Source organism: Rattus norvegicus, chromosome 3 (genome assembly GCF_036323735.1).
Source record: "Rattus norvegicus strain BN/NHsdMcwi chromosome 3, GRCr8, whole genome shotgun sequence".
Classification (NCBI taxonomy): domain Eukaryota; kingdom Metazoa; phylum Chordata; class Mammalia; order Rodentia; family Muridae; genus Rattus; species Rattus norvegicus.
This window is the reverse complement of record NC_086021.1, coordinates 175752477-175770887: the sequence shown is the minus strand read 5'-3', so window position 1 is coordinate 175770887 and position 18411 is coordinate 175752477. Positions and strand designations below refer to the sequence as shown.

At 55.2% G+C, this 18411-nt stretch overlaps 1 protein-coding gene across 1 annotated transcript in view; it reads left to right on the top strand.

Annotated features, from left to right (window-relative positions):
• Positions 1-18411, top strand: part of Prex1 (phosphatidylinositol-3,4,5-trisphosphate-dependent Rac exchange factor 1) — a 150826-nt gene that overhangs the window by 104877 nt on the left and 27538 nt on the right. Inside the window, exons 11-16 of the mRNA NM_001135718.2 lie at positions 8746-8846; positions 9837-9940; positions 10045-10094; positions 11887-11962; positions 15182-15254; positions 17665-17807. Of these exons, the coding sequence (NP_001129190.1) occupies positions 8746-8846; positions 9837-9940; positions 10045-10094; positions 11887-11962; positions 15182-15254; positions 17665-17807 (547 nt within the window). The remainder of the gene's footprint in view (positions 1-8745; positions 8847-9836; positions 9941-10044; positions 10095-11886; positions 11963-15181; positions 15255-17664; positions 17808-18411) is intronic.

Here is an 18411-nt window from a genome sequence, read left to right as displayed (position 1 = left end):
ACAGAAGAGGCTGAGCCGATAGTATTGGGGAAGGGACAAGTCGAGGCCTCTGTGGACAGTGGCCAGCAAGGTGTGTGTCCCTCGGTAGGGAACAGTTTGCAGAAGCAAGACGACCTGATGGAGCCCGTGGAGGGCAGGAGCCGGAATGTCAGGGACTTGGGTTTAGATGTATGAAAACAGAAAGCCCTACTGGGTGTCCATGTTGCCCATTGGAGCCTTTGGAGTTAAGAAATAGCCCAGGGTAGGCCTGAGGCCTGGCATTAAACATGCCAGGGCTGGGTGTTGGGGGAACCAACACTTTTCATCCATTGTCCTTGGGGGCTAAGAGTCCTGGCTCTGCCTCTCTGAGGCTCTGTGAAAAGGAGAACACTGGGCCCAGGAGTTCTGTGGGAGCTAGCTGGAGATGGTGGGAAGGGCCTGGAAGGAGCCTTTTCTCTAGCAGTGGCCCGCCCCGCTTCTGCCCCGGGGTATTTATATGGGAGAGCCTTCCTGCCAGCCCAGCCGGATGGGATAACCTGTCTGTGATTAAGGCTTCTGAGGCCTGACTCCTCAGGAAGGATTAGAGATTTCTCTTGCTGCCCATTTGAACCCTAGCCAGCACTACAGCTCATGTAACCACAGGGCCCAGAGGAACTGACTCCCCATTAAGAGGCAGCTTCTTCAGGCTTGGCTTCCCTCTGCACCTGCCTGAGCTTCCAACACCCCTTCCCAGCCAGTGTGCAGCTCCAGGAGCCCCTGGTCCCTCCTGTAAGGAGAATAAATAGGTGGCTGCAACACAGGCCCTCCAGCCCTTAATCTGATCTACAGCATTCATTTCAATCTCTCTTCAGCATCTTCAGTCTTCCCCAGTCATTGCTTTCTCTCCTGTCAGCTACTGGAGGGCGACAACCTGGCTGTGGACTTACCCTCATAGCCTTTTAAGCCTTTCAGTCAGACTGGGTCTGCGTCTTACTCCCTGTGCCTTCTTGCTGCATGACTTTGGGCACTGGGTCTCCATGAGTGATAATTAAGGAAAGAGAAAGACTGGAGGATGCAGTGGGAGAGCAATGGGATTGCAGTGGGAACACAGTAGGGGTGCAGTGGGAACGCAGTGAGGATGCGATTGGAACACAGTGGGAATGCAGCGGGGATGCAGTGGGGATGCAGTGGGAACACAGTGGGGATGCAGTGGGGATGCAGTGGGAACACAGTGGGGATGCAGTGGGGACGCAGTGGGGATGCAATGGGAACACAGTGGGGATGCAATGGGAACACAGTGGGGGTGTAGTGGGGATGTAATAGGGACACAGTGGGGATGCAGTGGGGGATTCAGTGGGGGACACAGTGGTAATACAGTGGGAATGTAATGGGGAACACAGTGGAGATACAGTGGGGACGCAGTGGGGACGCAGTGGGGATGCAGTGGGAATGCAGTGGGAATGTAATGGGGAACACAGTGGAGATACAGTGGGGACGCAGTGGGGACGCAGTGGGGACGCAGTGGGGATGCAGTGGGAATGTAATGGGGAACACAGTGGAGATACAGTGGGGACGCAGTGGGGATGCAGTGGGGACGCAGTGGGGATGCAGTGGGGACACAGTGGCACATAGCACTGCACTGGCCAGAGCACTGAGAACACGTGCTATGGCCTCCATTCACATCATCATGTTACAGGGACAGGTGTGAAGAAGTGGCCAGTTTGTGCCCCACTCAGAAATGAACAGACTTCACATTTCAGTGGTAAAATCTGTGTACTGTGGGAGAACATTGTGTGTGTGTGTGTGTGTGTGCGCGCGCGTGCGTAGGTGTGTGCGTGTGCATGTGTGTGCGTGTGCGTGTGCACCTGCCTTCCAGCATCCTCAGATTAGAGAGACAAAAATTAATTCCTTCCCTCCCTCCCTCTCTCCCTTCCTCCCTCTCTCCCTCCCTCCCTCTCTCCTTCCCTCCCTCTCTCCTTCCCTCCCTCTCTCCCTCTCTCCCTCTCTCCTTCACTCCCTCTCTCCCTCTCTCCCTCTCTCCTTCCCTCCCTCTCTCCCTCCCTCTCTCCTTCCCTCCCTCTCTCCCTCCCTCCCTCTCTCCCTCCCTCCCTCTCTCCCTCCTTCCCTCTCTCCCTCCCTCCCTCTCTCCCTCCCTCCCTCTCTCCCTCCCTCCCTCTCTCCCTCCCTCCCTCTCTCCTTCCCTTACTCCCCTCCCTCTCTCCTTCCCTTACTCTCTCCCTGTTGCCAGCCAGCAGCAGGAACTGAGCAGGCAGACTTCTGCCCACAGGGAGATGACTGTCCCTCCAGGAATCAATCGTCACAGAGGAGTACACAGATTAATAAAGGGTCCCCGGGCCAGCGAACCCCACAGGCAGTTGTGCACTGATGTAGAGGGAGAGCTGTGGAGCGGACTCAGCCAGGGTGGGTGAGATAGCTTCCTATCGGAGGTTACATTCCAACCAAGGTCTGAGTGACAAGTGTCGGCCACAACAAGGCCAAGAGGAACAGCTGTTCTGGGCATGGCGTGGCAGATGCAGGAGTCTGGTGGCTTTCGTGAGCCGTGGCACTGGAGTGGCAGGAGAACTGAGTTGGTAACTCTTGGCACAAAGCCCAGGAGTCAGCAAGGCGGCATCTGGTGGCGCCGCCTCAGGGGTCAGGCTTTACTTCAGGTGTTCAGGGAGGCTCAGTGGGGTAGAGAGGTGAATTGTGAGAGCTCAGGACCAGTCAGGACAAGGTGTGCCAGTTGGGCAGTTTGGGAAGGTTATGTGGAAGGCAGAAGCATCTGCTGCCTCCCTCAATGGTGCTTAGATGTCTCGTTGTTGACATCCACACACTGGGGGCTCTGAGGTAGGTGGCTTTGCTGCAGCAGCTCTGTGTGCATAGCTGCAAGCAACAGAGACCAAACTGGGCATAGCGTGGCGGCACACACCCGCACTCTTGGCACTGAGGAAGCTGAGGTATGAACAGTAAGCATTCAAGGCTGATCTGGGCATCATAGCAAGATCCTGTCTCAAAAACTGACCGATCGACCACAGACAACCGTTAAAGACTTGTCGGGGACTGGGAGATGATATAGCAGGTAAATGTGCAAGCAGGAAGGGCTGAGCTTCAATTCCTAGCACCCATGTAAAAATCTGCAATCCCGGTGCTAGGGAGAGGGCCGAGATAAGTGGGGCTTGTCAGTAGCAATGGAGACCTTGTGTCAAAATAATATGGGGAGTGATAGAGGAAGACACCCCAATATTCACCTTTGGCCTCCACATAAACACACACAGGGCCTGACAGACATCACCAGGGACATCGGCAGGGACTTTGTGCCTGGGACTCCCAGATAGCATCTCCACCGCAGGCTCCAGGCAGGAAACAAGTGATCATTCTGGGGCGTGTGTGGTACACGGAGTCTCTGATCAGACGGTGCTCATGGAAGGATGGCAGATATGTGCCCCTGTGTCCTCTGCGCCCAGCCTTGGCCTTGACCTGCAGCAGGCTGAACGGTGCCCATTGGGCAGGGCTGAGGGAGAACAGAAGTTGGCACAGCCTAGCTGTCAGTGGACTCTGCCACTTGATCTCACCTCCACCTTGTACCCCCAACCTGTCTCAGTGCCTCCCACTGCTGTGGGGACATCTTTCTGAATGCCTGGGCCTTGTTCATAATCCCACCCAGAGCTCCTGTAAGAACCCAGCTCCCTGCCCCTGCCTGTCACTCAGAGCTGCTGTGCACTCTGATGTCCAGCTTGGACACTCCCTTCCCTGCTGGCCCGGTACAAGTGGAAGCCTGGGGACAGCATTGAACAACTGGGAGCTTCGTAGGAAATAGCAAATTTCCTTCTCTGCCCCTCCCCTCTCTCCCGACGAGTTGGATCCATGAGGTTGTGGTGGGCCCTTTGAGGAACGCCTTCAGCTTTGGCTGGCTTGGCAGTCTCCACTTGGCCAGCACCCCCCCCCACCCCCCGTTCAGAGTTCGAGGTTCCTGCATAAGAGGAGATTAACTTTATCTGGTTTCCCCTCTGAGTTCCAGCTTAAAGTTTCACAGGATTAAAAAGTCCACCCGCTAATTCCAGATGTCCCTAGGCAAACCACTTGCCAGCCACATCCTGTTGAGTAGCGTCCAGCTTGGGACAACTTTGCTTTAGTTGTCCCAACACGCTGAAGACCCGGCTTGGTTTCCCAACTGGTAGCGAGACCCAGTGTGGGCATAGTCACTGCTCAGTTGCTCTCCTGAGTCTGTCTTCTGCCCCCTGAAGTCCCTTTGGGAATGCCTCCTGGCCCTCCTGTGGCCACAGGGCTGTTCGTCCCTATCAGAGGTGACCCCGGATAGGACAGCCGGTGAGGAACCTTGCTCTGGTTCTCCGGCCTCCAGCCTCTGAGAGTGCTCGCACTGCACCGGCATCTGTTTGCCTTCTGGGGTTGCTGGCAGTCTTCGCCTTGCCCCAAGAGCTGGGACTTGGAGAACAATGGAGTGGAGTGTGAAGGGGGTGGCGTGGGGGGCGGTTAGAGGGACTCAGAACTTGGAAAGTTCCCACCCAGGGTGCCGGAAATGTACCTTTGTCTTTCCCACATCCCTGGGTGTCTCCTGGGCTTTCTGAATGCCTCATAATACTGCTACCTACAGAAGAGCAGGTCCTTCCTCTGCCAGCACTAAAAGCTAAAAATAGCGTCCCCTGCTGTAACCGGAGGTGGGGCAGCTGGTTTCCATAGAGGGGGCTGGGCACTGCTGCCCACGCTGTGGGTGCTGCTTGCTCCAGGCTCACCCTGTTCCGCTGGCTCCAGTGGGCTGAAAATCTCTGCTGAGCCCAAGAGGCCACAGGGGCTGGGACCTCAGTCAGAGGCTTGGTACGTGGAGGCAGAACAGCTACCTGTCGCATCTGTGTCCCCAACCTTCCTGCCTGCCGGTACCAGAACATTCCTTCTTGCTCATTCCCCACTTGCTGTGTGGAGGACTCTTGAGTCTCCAAGTCAACGGACTTGGAGTCTCAAAGGTCAACGGACAAGGTCAACACCTATCAGCGAGGGCTTACATCCTGGGTGTCTGTGCTCAGGGAGGGGGCTGGTAAGCACAGGCAGATCTGCAGACAGTGCTTGTACAAAGAGGAGGCATAGTCAGGCGGGCAGGCTGCTGTGTACAGGGCTCCCTGGCGGTGATGTGGACTGTTGCCCCTTGAAGAGGTGACATGAAAGGACCCAGGGAAGGACATTTCTAGGAAGATGGAGCAGCAATTTCATAGGCCCAGAGGCATGATGGGGTCTAGGATTTTGTTTTTAAAGAAGGGAACAAGGATGAGTGAGCCAAGGCCAGGGATGGGAGAAGGGGACACAGGAGAGGAGACTGGGCTAGGAACGACGTTCTAGGAGTGGAGGCGGTGGCCAGGGTTGGTACACATACTTTTGGGCAGATGTGTGAGACAGTTGAGGCAGAGTTGAACTACTTTCTGAGTGAGGCAAAAGCTATGGGAGCACTGTGAGGACAGAGAGGGTGTGATGGGAGCACTGTGAGGACAGAGGGTGTGATGGGAGCACTGTGAGGGCGGAGAGGGTGTGATGGGAGCACTGTGAGGACAGAGGGTGTGATGGGAGCACTGTGAGGGCGGAGAGGGTGTGATAGGAGCATTGTGAGGACAGAGGGTGTGATAGGAACACTGTGAGGACAGAGAGGGTGTGATGGGAGCACTGTGAGGACAGAGAGGGTGTGATAGGAACACTGTGAGGACAGAGGGTGTGATGGGAGCACTGTGAGGGCGGAGAGGGTGTTATGGGAGCACTGTGAGGACAGAGGGTGTGATGGGAGCACTGTGAGGGCGGAGAGGGTGTGATGGGAACACTGTGAGGACAGAGGGTGTGATGGGAGCACTGTGAGGACAGAGGGTGTGATGGGAGCACTGTGAGGACAGAGAGGGTGTGATGGGAGCACTGTGAGGACAGAGGGTGTGATGGGAGCACTGTGAGGACAGAGGGTGTGATGGGAGCACTGTGAGGACAGAGGGTGTGATGGGAGCACTGTGAGGACAGAGGGTGTGATGGGAGCACTGTGAGGGCGGAGAGGGTGTGATAGGAGCACTGTGAGGACAGAGAGGGTGTGATGGGAGCACTGTGAGGACAGAGGGTGTGATGGGAGCACTGTGAGGACAGAGAGGGTGTGATGGGAGCACTGTGAGGACAGAGAGGGTGTGATAGGAGCACTGTGAGGACAGAGAGGGTGTGATGGGAGCACTGTGAGGACAGAGGGTGTGATGGGAGCACTGTGAGGACGGAGAGGGTATGATGGGAGCACTGTGAGGACGGAGAGGGTGATGGGAGCACTGTGAGGGCGGAGAGGGTGTGATAGGAGCACTGTGAGGACAGAGGGTGTGATGGGAGCACTGTGAGGACAGAGGGTGTGATGGGAGCACTGTGAGGACAGAGGGTGTGATGGGAGCACTGTGAGGACAGAGAGGGTGTGATAGGAACACTGTGAGGACAGAGGGTGTGATGGGAGCACTGTGAGGGCGGAGAGGGTGTGATGGGAGCACTGTGAGGACAGAGGGTGTGATGGGAGCACTGTGAGGGCGGAGAGGGTGTGATGGGAGCACTGTGAGGACAGAGGGTGTGATGGGAGCACTGTGAGGACAGAGGGTGTGATGGGAGCACTGTGAGGGCGGAGAGGGTGTGATAGGAGCACTGTGAGGACAGAGGGTGTGATGGGAGCACTGTGAGGACGGAGAGGGTGTGATGGGAGCACTGTGAGGACAGAGAGGGTGATGGGAGCACTGTGAGGACGGAGAGGGTGATGGGAGCACTGTGAGGACGGAGAGGGTGTGATGGGAGCACTGTGAGGTCAGAGAAGGTGTGATGGGAGCACTCTGAGGGCGGAGAGGGTGTGATGGGAGCACTGTGAGGGCGGAGAGGGTGTGATGGGAACACTGTGAGGACAGAGGGTGTGATGGGAGCACTGTGAGGACAGAGGGTGTGATGGGAGCACTGTGAGGACGGAGAGGGTGTGATAGGAACACTGTGAGGACAGAGAGGGTGTGACGGGAGCACTGTGAGGACGGAGAGGGTGTGATGGGAGCACTGTGAGGACAGAGAGGGTGTGATGGGAGCACTGTGAGGACAGAGAGGGTGTGATGGGAGCACTGTGAGGACAGAGAGGGTGTGATGGGAGCACTGTGAGGACTGTGAGGACTGTGAGGACAGAGGGTGTGATGGGAGCACTGTGAGGACAGAGAGGGTGTGATGGGAGCACTGTGAGGACAGAGAGGGTGTGATGGGAGCACTGTGAGGACAGAGAGGGTGTGATGGGAGCACTGTGAGGACAGAGAGGGTGTGATGGGAGCACTGTGAGGACAAAGAGGGTGTGATGGGAGCACTGTGAGGACAGAGAGGGTGTGATGGAAGCACTGTGAGGATGGACAGACACGGTGTGGTGGAGCACTCTGAGGACAGACAAGGTGTGATTTGAGACACCTGGGCCTTCCTAACTTTCCAGTCAGCTTTCTGGGCCTTGGTATGGCCTTCTCCTTATTTTGTGAATTTCATCTGAACTGCACACCTGCATACATACATCTATACAAACAGACACGCTCATTTAATATCCATGCCATCTAGCCATCCCCCCCCAGCTATCTATGGTGTACCTCCACCATCCACCCAGCATCCCCCCTCAACCTCCACACCTGCCCGTCTACCCAGCATTGTTCTCTCTGATGGTTTATCCATCTGCCCGTTCTTCTTATTTACCTGTGTACCACATGGCCATGTATCTATTGGCTTATGCCTCTGTCCATGTGGATAACTCAGGTTACTTTCCACATCCATCTACCATCTATTCTCTGTCTGTCCATCATTCATCTCCCGCCTACTCATCCATCTTGTCATTCCTCTATCTGTCAGTTCGTCCATCATCCATCCATCATCCGTCCATCTGTTTGTCCATCCATCATCTGTCCGTCCATCTGTCCATGATTCATCTTCTGCCTACTCATCCATCCACCCACTTGTCATCCCTCTGTCTGTTGGTCCATCCATCATCCATCTATCCACCCATCCATCATCTGTCCATCATCTGTCCATTCATCATCCATATCTGTTCATCCAGCCATCTGTCATCAGTCTGTTGATTCGTCCATACATCATCCATCCATCATCCATCTGTCAGTCCATCCATCCTCCATTCATGCATCTATCTAGCCATCATCTGTCCATCCGTCCATCTATCATCCATCCATCCATCACCTACCCACATCTACTCATCTGTCCTCTCATCCACCCATCCATGCACCCACTCACAAGCTATGCACACACCTATTCTGTCAATCATTCATCCACACACCTATTCTGTCAATCACTCATCCACACACCTATTCTGTCAATCACTCATCCACACACCTATTCTGTCAATCACTCATCCACACACCTATTCTATCAATCACTCATCCACACACCTATTCTGTCAATCACTCATCCACACACCTATTCTGTCAATCACTTATCCACACACCTATTCTGTCAATCACTCATCCACACACCTATTCTGTCAATCACTCATCCACACACCTCTTCCACTATTTACCAAATATCCACTGTCCATCTAATCATGCACCCAACTGTCCATCCACCTCCTACCCCTTCCCTGGGTGACTGAGGCTAGCCCAGAATTATTAGGCACAAACAAGCCTTACCATGATTTCTGGGGCTATGGTTTTGTGTGCAAGGGAAAGATTTGCCTGCTATTCCTGGGGTGGGTGGGGCCAGGCCCATTTGTTCTGGTTCCGGGGCTGGGAGCCATCTCCCTGCATCTTCTGTTTCTGGCAGTGAGTTTGTCGCCTGGCTCCTGGAAATTGGTGAGATCAGCAAGACAGAAGAAGGGGTCAACTTGGGCCAGGCCCTGTTGGAGAATGGCATCATCCACCACGGTGAGTGGGAGCGGGTATGGCGAGGTAGGCTGCGTGTCAGGGAAGCAAACCTGTACCTGCGCTTCAACACAGGCTCAGGACCATGGCTGCCCCATGACACTTCTCTGGGGCGACAGAACTGGTATTCACTTGAGTACCAGCAAGGGGGGACTCCTCAGAAAAGCAGATGGCTGGGAAGTAGAATTTTCCACTTGCCCCTCCAGGGAGAGCTAATTTGAGGATGTTTATTGGGTATTTCTTGCAGTTGGGCACTTGCTTGCACAGCCGTGGGTGGGACAGGAGAAAAGCCCTGTCCTCACAGAGCTGACGTTGTGCTTGGAGGGGAAATGAAGGTGGTAGATGGTGCCATCACAGCAAGAGTTAGTTGTGCTGGGGAGAGGAGGGAGTGGCAGTCATGCCGTAGGGGGTCAGTTCTGGACAGGGGTTTGGGACGTCTCCCCTGGAAGTGAAGGAGGCAGATAGGTGCTATGACTCTAGGAATGGGGGACAACCAAGGCACAGGGGGGATGCCGAGTGCTCTACAGGGAGCACCAGAGAAGGCAGTGAGGCTGCCTCCTGAGTGGACAGTGGCTTGTTAGGAAGCCACTGAGGTCAGAAGTCTTGGAGCTAGGGAAGGGACTTGGCTATGGAGTCTGCGTGGGCCCATTGAGCTAGCCAGGAGCCACTGAGTGTCCAGGTCGGGGGAAGAGTCTGTTTTTAGAGTCTGGGACTCTTGGCTGTACAGAGCCTGCTTTGGGGTCTAGGTCTCCAGCAGAATTGAAAGGTAGCCGTCAAGAGGCCAGCAGTATGGTCCTTACCCCGGAGTTCTTGCTTCCTGTTCTTTCCAAGGGCAGGACAAATCAGAGGCGCCCACAGATGTCTAGCTAGGTCGCCAGTCTCTGCCAGGCTTGTACGAGCCGTGGGCCTCACGTCCCTTGATGTACTGGGGGAGCAAAGGGTGGAGACGGAGGGCGGGTTTCCCCAGCCTTACCAGTCCCTGGGTCCTTCCAGTCTCCGACAAGCATCAGTTCAAGAACGAGCAGGTGATGTATCGCTTCCGCTACGACGATGGCACCTACAAAGCCCGCAGCGAGCTGGAGGACATCATGTCCAAGGTAGGACGTCTCCTTGCAGCCTGTGGCGCCCATCCAGCTGGAGGGCCCTGCAGCCTGCCCCGCCCAGAGGGCATGGCTGATTCAGACCCTGCTCTTGCTTGCAGGGCGTGAGACTCTATTGCCGGCTTCACAGCCTGTACGCCCCCGTGATCAAGTAAGTCCCCCTGGCCTCCCTGCCTGACATTAGCAGAACGGCCCCACCCACATCCCCATCTCTCTGAGCCTCTGCCCCCTTGTCCATCAGACATGGTTAATAACCGACCTCTTCCATCAGACTGTCAGGATAAGTGAGTGAATCCATGGGAAGTGCCAGAGCGTAGGAAGGGACAGGCTGAGTGGATCTGCCTGCTGGTCCCCAGCTGTGTGACCTTGGACAGTCACTCAGCCTTTCTTCTACTCACCGATTCTGTCTGAGGCAGGTTATAAAGCAGGACGTACCTCAGGACCTGTGCACTTGCTGCTGCTATGGGATGCTCTCTCCTACATACCAGCTCCCATTTCCCCCTTCCTTATTTTCCCTGGGACGGGACAAGCAGTCTACCTACCACCGAGTTCCATCTTGCCCTTGACCACCTTCCTGACACCCGCCCCAGGGGCTCTCCATACTTCCTGTCAGAGCCATGCTTCCTTATCCTCTGTGTCTATATTGCCCCTCCCAGAAACCTCCTGTCCTAAGGTTTTCAGATGCTCCGGGTTGTGGAGTCTCCTTTTATTTATTTATTTTTAAAAATTTAATGAATCTTTTGATTTTTGATTTTATTGGCTGTTCGAATCTAAATTCAAATGGTTTTGTCGGGTGTTCCACCAGGACCAGAGTTTGTTGAGTGAATAGTTCTCTTCCTGCCAAATGGGCCTTGCAGCCCCTGGCATCTCCTGGTGCCCTGGGGGTTAAAGTCATGTAAAGTTATGCCCACAGGAGGCAAAAACAGTGGTTCAGTGTTTATTATGAAGCTTGTTGTGGGTGGAGGGACAGGGACAGGGGGACATGACTTGTTCTGGGGACTTCGTCCAGTCTGTGGGCTGTGAAGTCAGGCCCCTGGGAACCCTTCACCCTGCCTCCTCAGTCACCCTCATTTGCTGCTCTGTGCCAGTTCTAGGAGGTAGTGGCAAAGGACCCAGCCTCCTCCTGGGCTCCCGTGGCCTCTGCCTGTGCCCAGCAGCCTCCTGGGCCCCCATGGCTTCTGCCTGTTTCCTAGTGGCCTTCCCTGGGCCTTTCAGCCCGCTGGTATGACTTTTCTTTTTTAGGTGGTGGTGGGGGTGTACCTAGGGTCCTTGCTTAGGCGAGACTAGTTCTCAGAAACGACCACACCCAATCCTGAGCATACTTCAGCGGCCCCACCCAAGGTTGTAGAACTCGGTGTCTATCAGCTTCAGGCTGAGCTTGCTGCACTATGGCCATTCAGGGCCCACAGCCCCTAAGGCTAGCAAGGTGGAGTGCACATCTCACTGAGGCTCCCCTGCACCCTCCAGCCTTGGGTTTTGCTCTGGGCCTGGCCTGCAGTTCAGCTGTGTGTCTTTGAAACGTGTGTGTCAGCACCAAAATAAGGCAGAAGGGTGGGAGCCTTGTTCTCCCCTCCTTAGAGACCCAGGGCCCCTTGGCTGTGGAGTGCGGATGTCCGGCCAGGGAAGGTCCTTGCTGTGGGGATGCACAGCTCTGTGGGATGCCCACAGTCACCAGTGTGGCACTCCACCCCAAGACAAATCTTCTCTACATGCAGGCAAAGCTACCTCAAGAGACATGGCATCTCAAAGAGGTTCCCCTGGGCTGGAGAGTGTCTGCAGCCTGAGGCTTCCCCATCTGCTGCTGGGGGTGCAGCTGACCCATAAGTCAGGAGCGGATCAACCTCTTCCCCATGTCTGTTGAGGCTCTTCCAACTGGAACAGGCTCCAGAAACCAACGTGCCCCCCACCCCCTCCAATGCACTCATTGTCCACCTCTCCTCCAGGGACCGTGATTACCACCTGAAGACCTACAAGTCCGTGGTCCCCGGGAGCAAGCTGGTCGACTGGCTCCTGGCACAGGTGAGCGTGCGTGGTCCGGACTCTAGCTGGGGACAGACCCGGCTCTTTTCTGCTCTCTGTGTCTACAGTATGACCACACAGGGAGCCCGGCAGAAAGGGAACGTGCAGTAGCTGTCCCTGTGCAGCAGCTTTCTGTCACGTGGTGTGTCGTCCTTGGATATCCCTGATGCTGAATTACATACCCAGCCTTCTCCCTTTCTGCCATCCTGCTATGTAATCTCCTGATTGGTAGCTTCACAGTCACAGCGTGGCAGCCACAGCTCCAGCCATTGCATATAACCACAGACAAAGACAAGCAGCAGGGAGAGCTGAGCCTTTTCCTTTCCTGTAACGTCAAGGGAGGGGACGCCTCAACGTGCTCTCCTATCCAAGTGGTTTCCCCCTTAGGTGCCATTGGCTGGGTGAGCCCCATTTAAATCCTTAAACCAATCTGTATGGAGGAGACCAGGAGCGTAGAGAGGGGCACTGAATGTCTCAGGATCCACCCCCTAGGTGCTTGGAGACAGGCTCACAGGCTTGGGCTGTGAGTTGAGACACTGAAGGTCAGATATATCTAGGCTTAGAGAAAAGAACCAGCCTTGCTGTGTGAGGTCTCAGATCGTGGCGTCCCATCCGGTCTGACCTTCAGGACAAGCTGGGGTGGTGTGGTGGCCGTCCCAGTGTTACAGATGGAAGCCTGAGGCACAGGTCATGTGACTCGTTCAGAGCGCAGGGCCAGGTAGGGAATGCTGGGCGGGGGCTGCACCACCTTGATGATGACCCAGCTGTCGGATGATTGTGAGCGGAGATGAAATGCTCTGGCCTTCCTCCTCCCTGTCTCCTGGACCCCAGGGCCAGCAAGAGCACTTGGGGCAGGGAAGATGGGCAGTTGGGGTACCCTGAGAACCCTTTGCAACAGCTACCAGGGCCCAGCAGATGGCTGCTGAGGGCCTGGGCACACAAGTCACAGGGGAGGCCACATGAACCATGCAGGGAGGGGCCCTGTATAAACACAGCTCGGCAGAACCACAGCCCGGGGCCAGTGACTGACTACCCCTTGGAATCTCGGTTTTTCCGTCTGTGATGTGGTGGCTGGGAAAGCCTAACTCAGAAGGCCTCCTTGTCATCGGGAAGCCTGGGTCCGCCCGCCTGCCTATGCCTCAGTTTCCCCTGCTGACAAGGATTCAGTCTGTGGAGAGATGGAGCATGATAGGTGTGGTGGGCAGAGGTATCCCATGGTGTGTCTGTGGCCTTTGGTCACTCATGCTCTCCCTGTGTGCTCCCATTGGTCCCTGAGGAAGTAAGGTCGCAAGATAGAGGCGCTCCTTTATGTCAGGCAGGGGTGAGCCGGCCTCCTTCCCAGGGGCCTGTGGGGACGCCATGACTTGATTGAGAGACAGAAGCAACCAGAAAGGAGTTAGAGAGCCCTGGCCAAACTGCTCCCTTCCCCCCTCCTGACTTGTCCTCTGGGACACTCAGGTCTATCACCATGACCTGGGCTTGTCTTGTGTCCTCAGGAGCCTCCTTGGCCTCTGCCTCTGGGGATAGGACAGACAGGCTAGGCCGGTTCTGAGCTCTTTGCAAATCGAGTAGACTCCAGAGGCTGGCTGGTCTTCTTAGACCAAGCACCCAGCCAAAGCCACTAGGGCTGGCTGTCACTGTCTTCCAACTCTGTGGCAGCTCTGTGGGCAGCTGCTCTGGATGTGTGTGTCCCTCCCTGTTGCCTCCTCTGTCCTAGCTCCAATCTTGCCATTCCCCTGCCTCTGACTTAGGGTCCCTTAGGCGTTGTTTGCTTTCTTTGTGATCCTCACCTAGTCATGCCTTGAGGACCAAGGCCAGTGATCCCTCAGCCCCTCCCTAGCGTCCTCAGCCTGCCCTGCAGCCCCTGCTAGAATCCCTACACCTGGTGCTCATGGCCACTGGAAAAGCAATCATGTCTCTTTGGCTGGGAGTAACCTCTTCCACCCTCCAGAAAGAGGGCCAGGCCTGGCTGGCTGGGTGTCTGGCCTCCTTTCCCCTTGTGTACTGTCACAGTTGTGTGCAGGGCTGGCTGCCTGTGTGTCTGGAAGCCTAGGAACCTGGCCCTAGCTGAGGTTCCCCTGGTGGCAGCCCTTGATCCAGTCAGCAGCTGGGACTGAGTCTGCCAGCCCTGCTCCCACCCTGAAGATTCTAGCCTCTCTCTGCCTGGGTAGCAGGGAGATTTGGGGGTTCCAAGATGGTTGTGGTGACATACACCTGTCCTCCAAGCAGGCTGAGACAGGGGGATTCCAAAGCTAAAACTTCCCTGATCTGCAGATGACTTGGGAAACATGCTGCTCTGGGCTGGCGAGGGGAGCCCTGCAGTCAGGCCACTAAGGGAGCAGACACCAGAAGTCAGCTCTGGTCCCCATCCCTAGAGATCAGTCAGGTCCCTAGTTCTGATGACATGTCGTAAAGACAGAAAAACCTAAGTGAAAGATGACTGGGCCAGAGGCCGCATGTCCAGATGTGTAGAACCAGGTGGCCTTTGGGACAGTTGGTCATCTGGCCATTGTCCTCTCTCAGGTCAGACCACCACAGCCTCACCGTCACTTCCTCACATGGCCTTGTCCCTGGTGGGTCAGTGGTGTCCCCTTTCCTGAGGTTTGCAGAAGCCCCTGCAGGCTTTCTAAGCACTGTGGACTTCATTTCTAACATCAGGGGACATGTCTACAGACGTGCAGAGCCATAGCAATTTGGGATTTGTGTCTCTTGTGAGAGCAGCACAGAGGTTGGTGGCCCAGAGCAACTAGGGCAGTCTCATGATGTCTTTGAGGATCCCAGTCTCTGTGTTTTTCTACTCTGCCACCGTTACAGTGTTTTACCCTGTGGTCACATTGTGATTGCAGAAGCACCAGGCATCACACCCTAGTTCCAGGTAGGGAGTTAGGAAGAAAGGGTTAGTCTGTGTGCCCTTACTGGTGGAGGGCTTTGCTGTGTCTCATTTTCCACCTTCTCTGCCAGGGTGGTTGTGAAATGGGGGGAGAGTTTCCTTATCGGGGAGGGATCAGGAAAGGACTGTTGCTAGGCAACCAGCATCATCTAATAAAGTAACATGTTAGGAGTTTATTGGGAATAGTCCCCAACATGTTTCGGGACCTTGGTACACAACATGACAAATCTCTGTCCCCATGCAACTTGTGTTTCTCGATGGTGGCCTGTCATAGCTTGACAATTCCATGCTGGCTCCCCTCACAGTGTCCCCTTCTATTTCCATTTCAGGGGGACTGCCAGACACGGGAGGAGGCGGTGGCGCTGGGTGTGGGCCTGTGCAACAACGGTTTCATGCACCATGGTAAGTGCGGGGCCTGGAGCTCCGCTTAGGGCCTTGATAGCCAGCTTTGTGTGCACAGTGTCTCAGCATTGAAGGCTTATGCTTCAGTCTTCCCCCAACCGTGCTCCTAGGCAGCATGGTGTCCTCCCATGCCACCTCCCCGTTACCTTTGTCTGCCCCTCTCTCAGAGAAACCGTGTCCTCCAGTCTCTTCCCTTGCTCTGCAAAAGGGCCAAGCAGCCGCCACGACACTGTGTGGCTAGGTGCCAATAAAACTTTATTTAGGAAAACTGGCCGGGGGCCATAGCATTCCGAAGGTGATTTGCCTCTCTGTGCCCATGGCCCAGCCCTATGCTCCCTCCAGACTTAGCTCCCCTGTGGCCTCAGTTTCTCTGGTTTCTCCAGAGACTTGGCTGTCTTGTCCCCTCTACTGCTCACTCCTTCAGCTGAAGGGACCAGGCTTGACCTCCCATTGGTCCCGTCTCCTTCCCAGAGGCCCTTTGCACCATGCAGTAGTGCTGGCCCTGCCTGTTCTGGGCAGGAGCCTCTCATTTGTGGGTAAGGATAATTGTGGTCCACTCAGCCTCGTTCCCGGAAGGCAGCTATCTGGGTAGACTGCATAAGGAGGGGTAATTGGGCGGCCTCATGCCCTTAGGGCCCTTCATGGGGAAATTGCAGGCTGTATAGCTTCCCCCCCACCCAAACTCACATATCTGCTAAAATAAGAAAGGACCAAACACTGGGGAGTGGCAAAGGGCAGTGTGGACACAGAGTGGAGGAGGGGACAGCACCTTCTGCCACGTCTGAACTGATCCTCAGTCCTGATGTCTTCTGGGAGGGACTTAGGCAGGGGGAAACCGAGGCCGCTGCAGCCCTAGAACCATCCCAGGGATTCGATGCTCTTGGTCTTCTATTGGAAGGGAAAGCCAAGCTGCAAACAAAGGGTTAAAGTATCAGAAGGAGGGGTTTGAACCCAGGTCTGTGTGCACCTCTCAACACTGGACTAGCAGCCTTGGCTGGGAGGGGGAAGCGGGGCCTCACCGAGCTGGGCTGGTGACTCGAGAGTTCCTCTCTGTCTCCCTGGACATCACTGCTCAGAGACGGCACCGTGACTCTTGCTCCAGCTCTGGAGTCTTCTAACCCCATGTTTACAATGGAGGCTAAATAAGCAGGGTGCTTGGAGCCTGGCTGTGCCCTGCTCTGTGGAGAGTAGCAATTTGCGGGTCTGTGTGTTCCAAAGCAGGAAAAGGGGTTGCCCAGCTACACACTCACATGCAGGTAATTCCCCTGCAGGAAGAAGAATGCCCCGCTTGACTAGAGTGGGGTCTGGAGGAATCTGGATGGGCTCTCGTTGCAGGCTCTCACAGGCCTTCAGCAGCTGCCAACTCTCGGCTTTGATGTACCCTCCCTCCCTCCCTTCCTTCCTTCCTTCCTTCCTTCCTTCCTTCCTTCCTTCCTTCCTTCCTTCCTTCCTTCTTTCCTTAAGATTTCTTGGTGTGTGTGCACACTTGTGTATAGTTACCCATAGAAGTCAGAAAGAGCATCAGACCCCCTGGAGCTGGAATTATAAATGGTTGTGAACTGCTCAATGTGGCTGCTGGGAACAGATGCGTGTGCGTGTGTGTATGTGTGTGAGTGTGAGTGTGTGTGTGTAACATGTGGGTGCATGTGTGTGTGCATGTGAGTGTGAGTGTGTGTGTGGTGTAACATGTGGGTGCATGAGTGTGTGTGGTGTAACATGTTGGTGCATGTGAATGTGTGTGTAAGTGTGTGTAACATGTGGGTACATGTGTGTGCATGTGATGTGAGTGTGTGTGTGTAAGTGTGTGTAACATGTGGGTACATGTGTGTGCATGTGATGTGAGTGTGTGCGCGTGTAACATGTGGGTGCATGTGTGTGTGTTTGTAACATGTGGGTGTGTATTAATGTATGTGAGTGTGTGTGTGTAACACGTGGATCCACTCACTCATGTAAACGTGGAGGCCATAGTGGGCTCTGGCTATCTTTCTCAGCTACTTTCCACTTGAATTTTTGAGACGGGGTCTCTATCTGAACCCAGAGCTCCCCCAACTGGGTAGAGCCTCTGACCAGCAAGCTCTGAAGATCTGCTGGTCCCTGTCTTCCCAGAGCTGGGGTTAGAGACATGTGCTGCCCCTGGCATCTCTCTGGACGCCGCGGATCCGAGTGCAGGCCTTACTACTTGCACGGCAGGCACTGTACCCACCCAGCCATGCCAGGTTTTTAGAGGAGTCAGACAGCCAGGCCTTCCTGTGGAGTTCACATGCTAGCGTTGGCTCACAATTCTACATCCCTACAATGGTCTCTCGGCCAAGCTATCCTTGTCCAGGAGCCACTTCTAGCCTGTGGCTACTGGTTGGCCAAGGCGGCTGAGCCGCTGCCGTCTGACCGCGGCTGTGTCTGTGGCTTGCAGTTCTGGAGAAGAGCGAATTCAAGGACGAGTCTCAGTACTTCCGCTTCCATGCGGACGAGGAGATGGAAGGGACCAGCAGCAAGAACAAACAGCTTCGCAACGACTTCAAGCTAGTGGAGAACATCCTGGCCAAGCGGCTGCTGGTAGGAGCACAGGAGGGCTGCTGTGCCTTCCGTCCCTGCCTCTCGGCAGCGTCCGACAGTAACCAGAGCAGGGCATGCGGCTCTGAGCACGAGTCTCAGGACTGAAAAGCCAGGTCACTGTGCCAGCCAGGGCTACACTCCTCATGAAGCACGGGGGTTGCAGGAGCTCCTACCCTTTCATCTACTACGCAGCTATGGCTTCACCATGCCTCCCGAGTCACCTCCTACAGCACTATAGGTCTCAGGAGCTTGTGTCCTGCTCATATCCAGGAGCCTTGAGTGTCTGCAGTTGGGAACATTTACTAGCCCAGGACAGGGGTTGGGGATTTGGCTCAGTGGTAGAGCACTTACCTAGGAAGCACAAGGTCTTGGGTTCGGTCCCCAGCCCCGGAAAAAAAAAAAAAAGAAAAAAAAATACTAGCCCAGGACAGGAATGTTGGCACCCTATCCCACCTAGCCTGATTTCTTAGGCTGGGCTTGAGTTGGCTGGGAGAGGTCTTTCCATAGCCACTCTAACCTCTCTGGTCTATGGTAATCCTGGGGACTGAGTTCCCTCTGGTACCCCAAAGCCCTCCGGTGTACCCCATCACACCTGAATAAGATT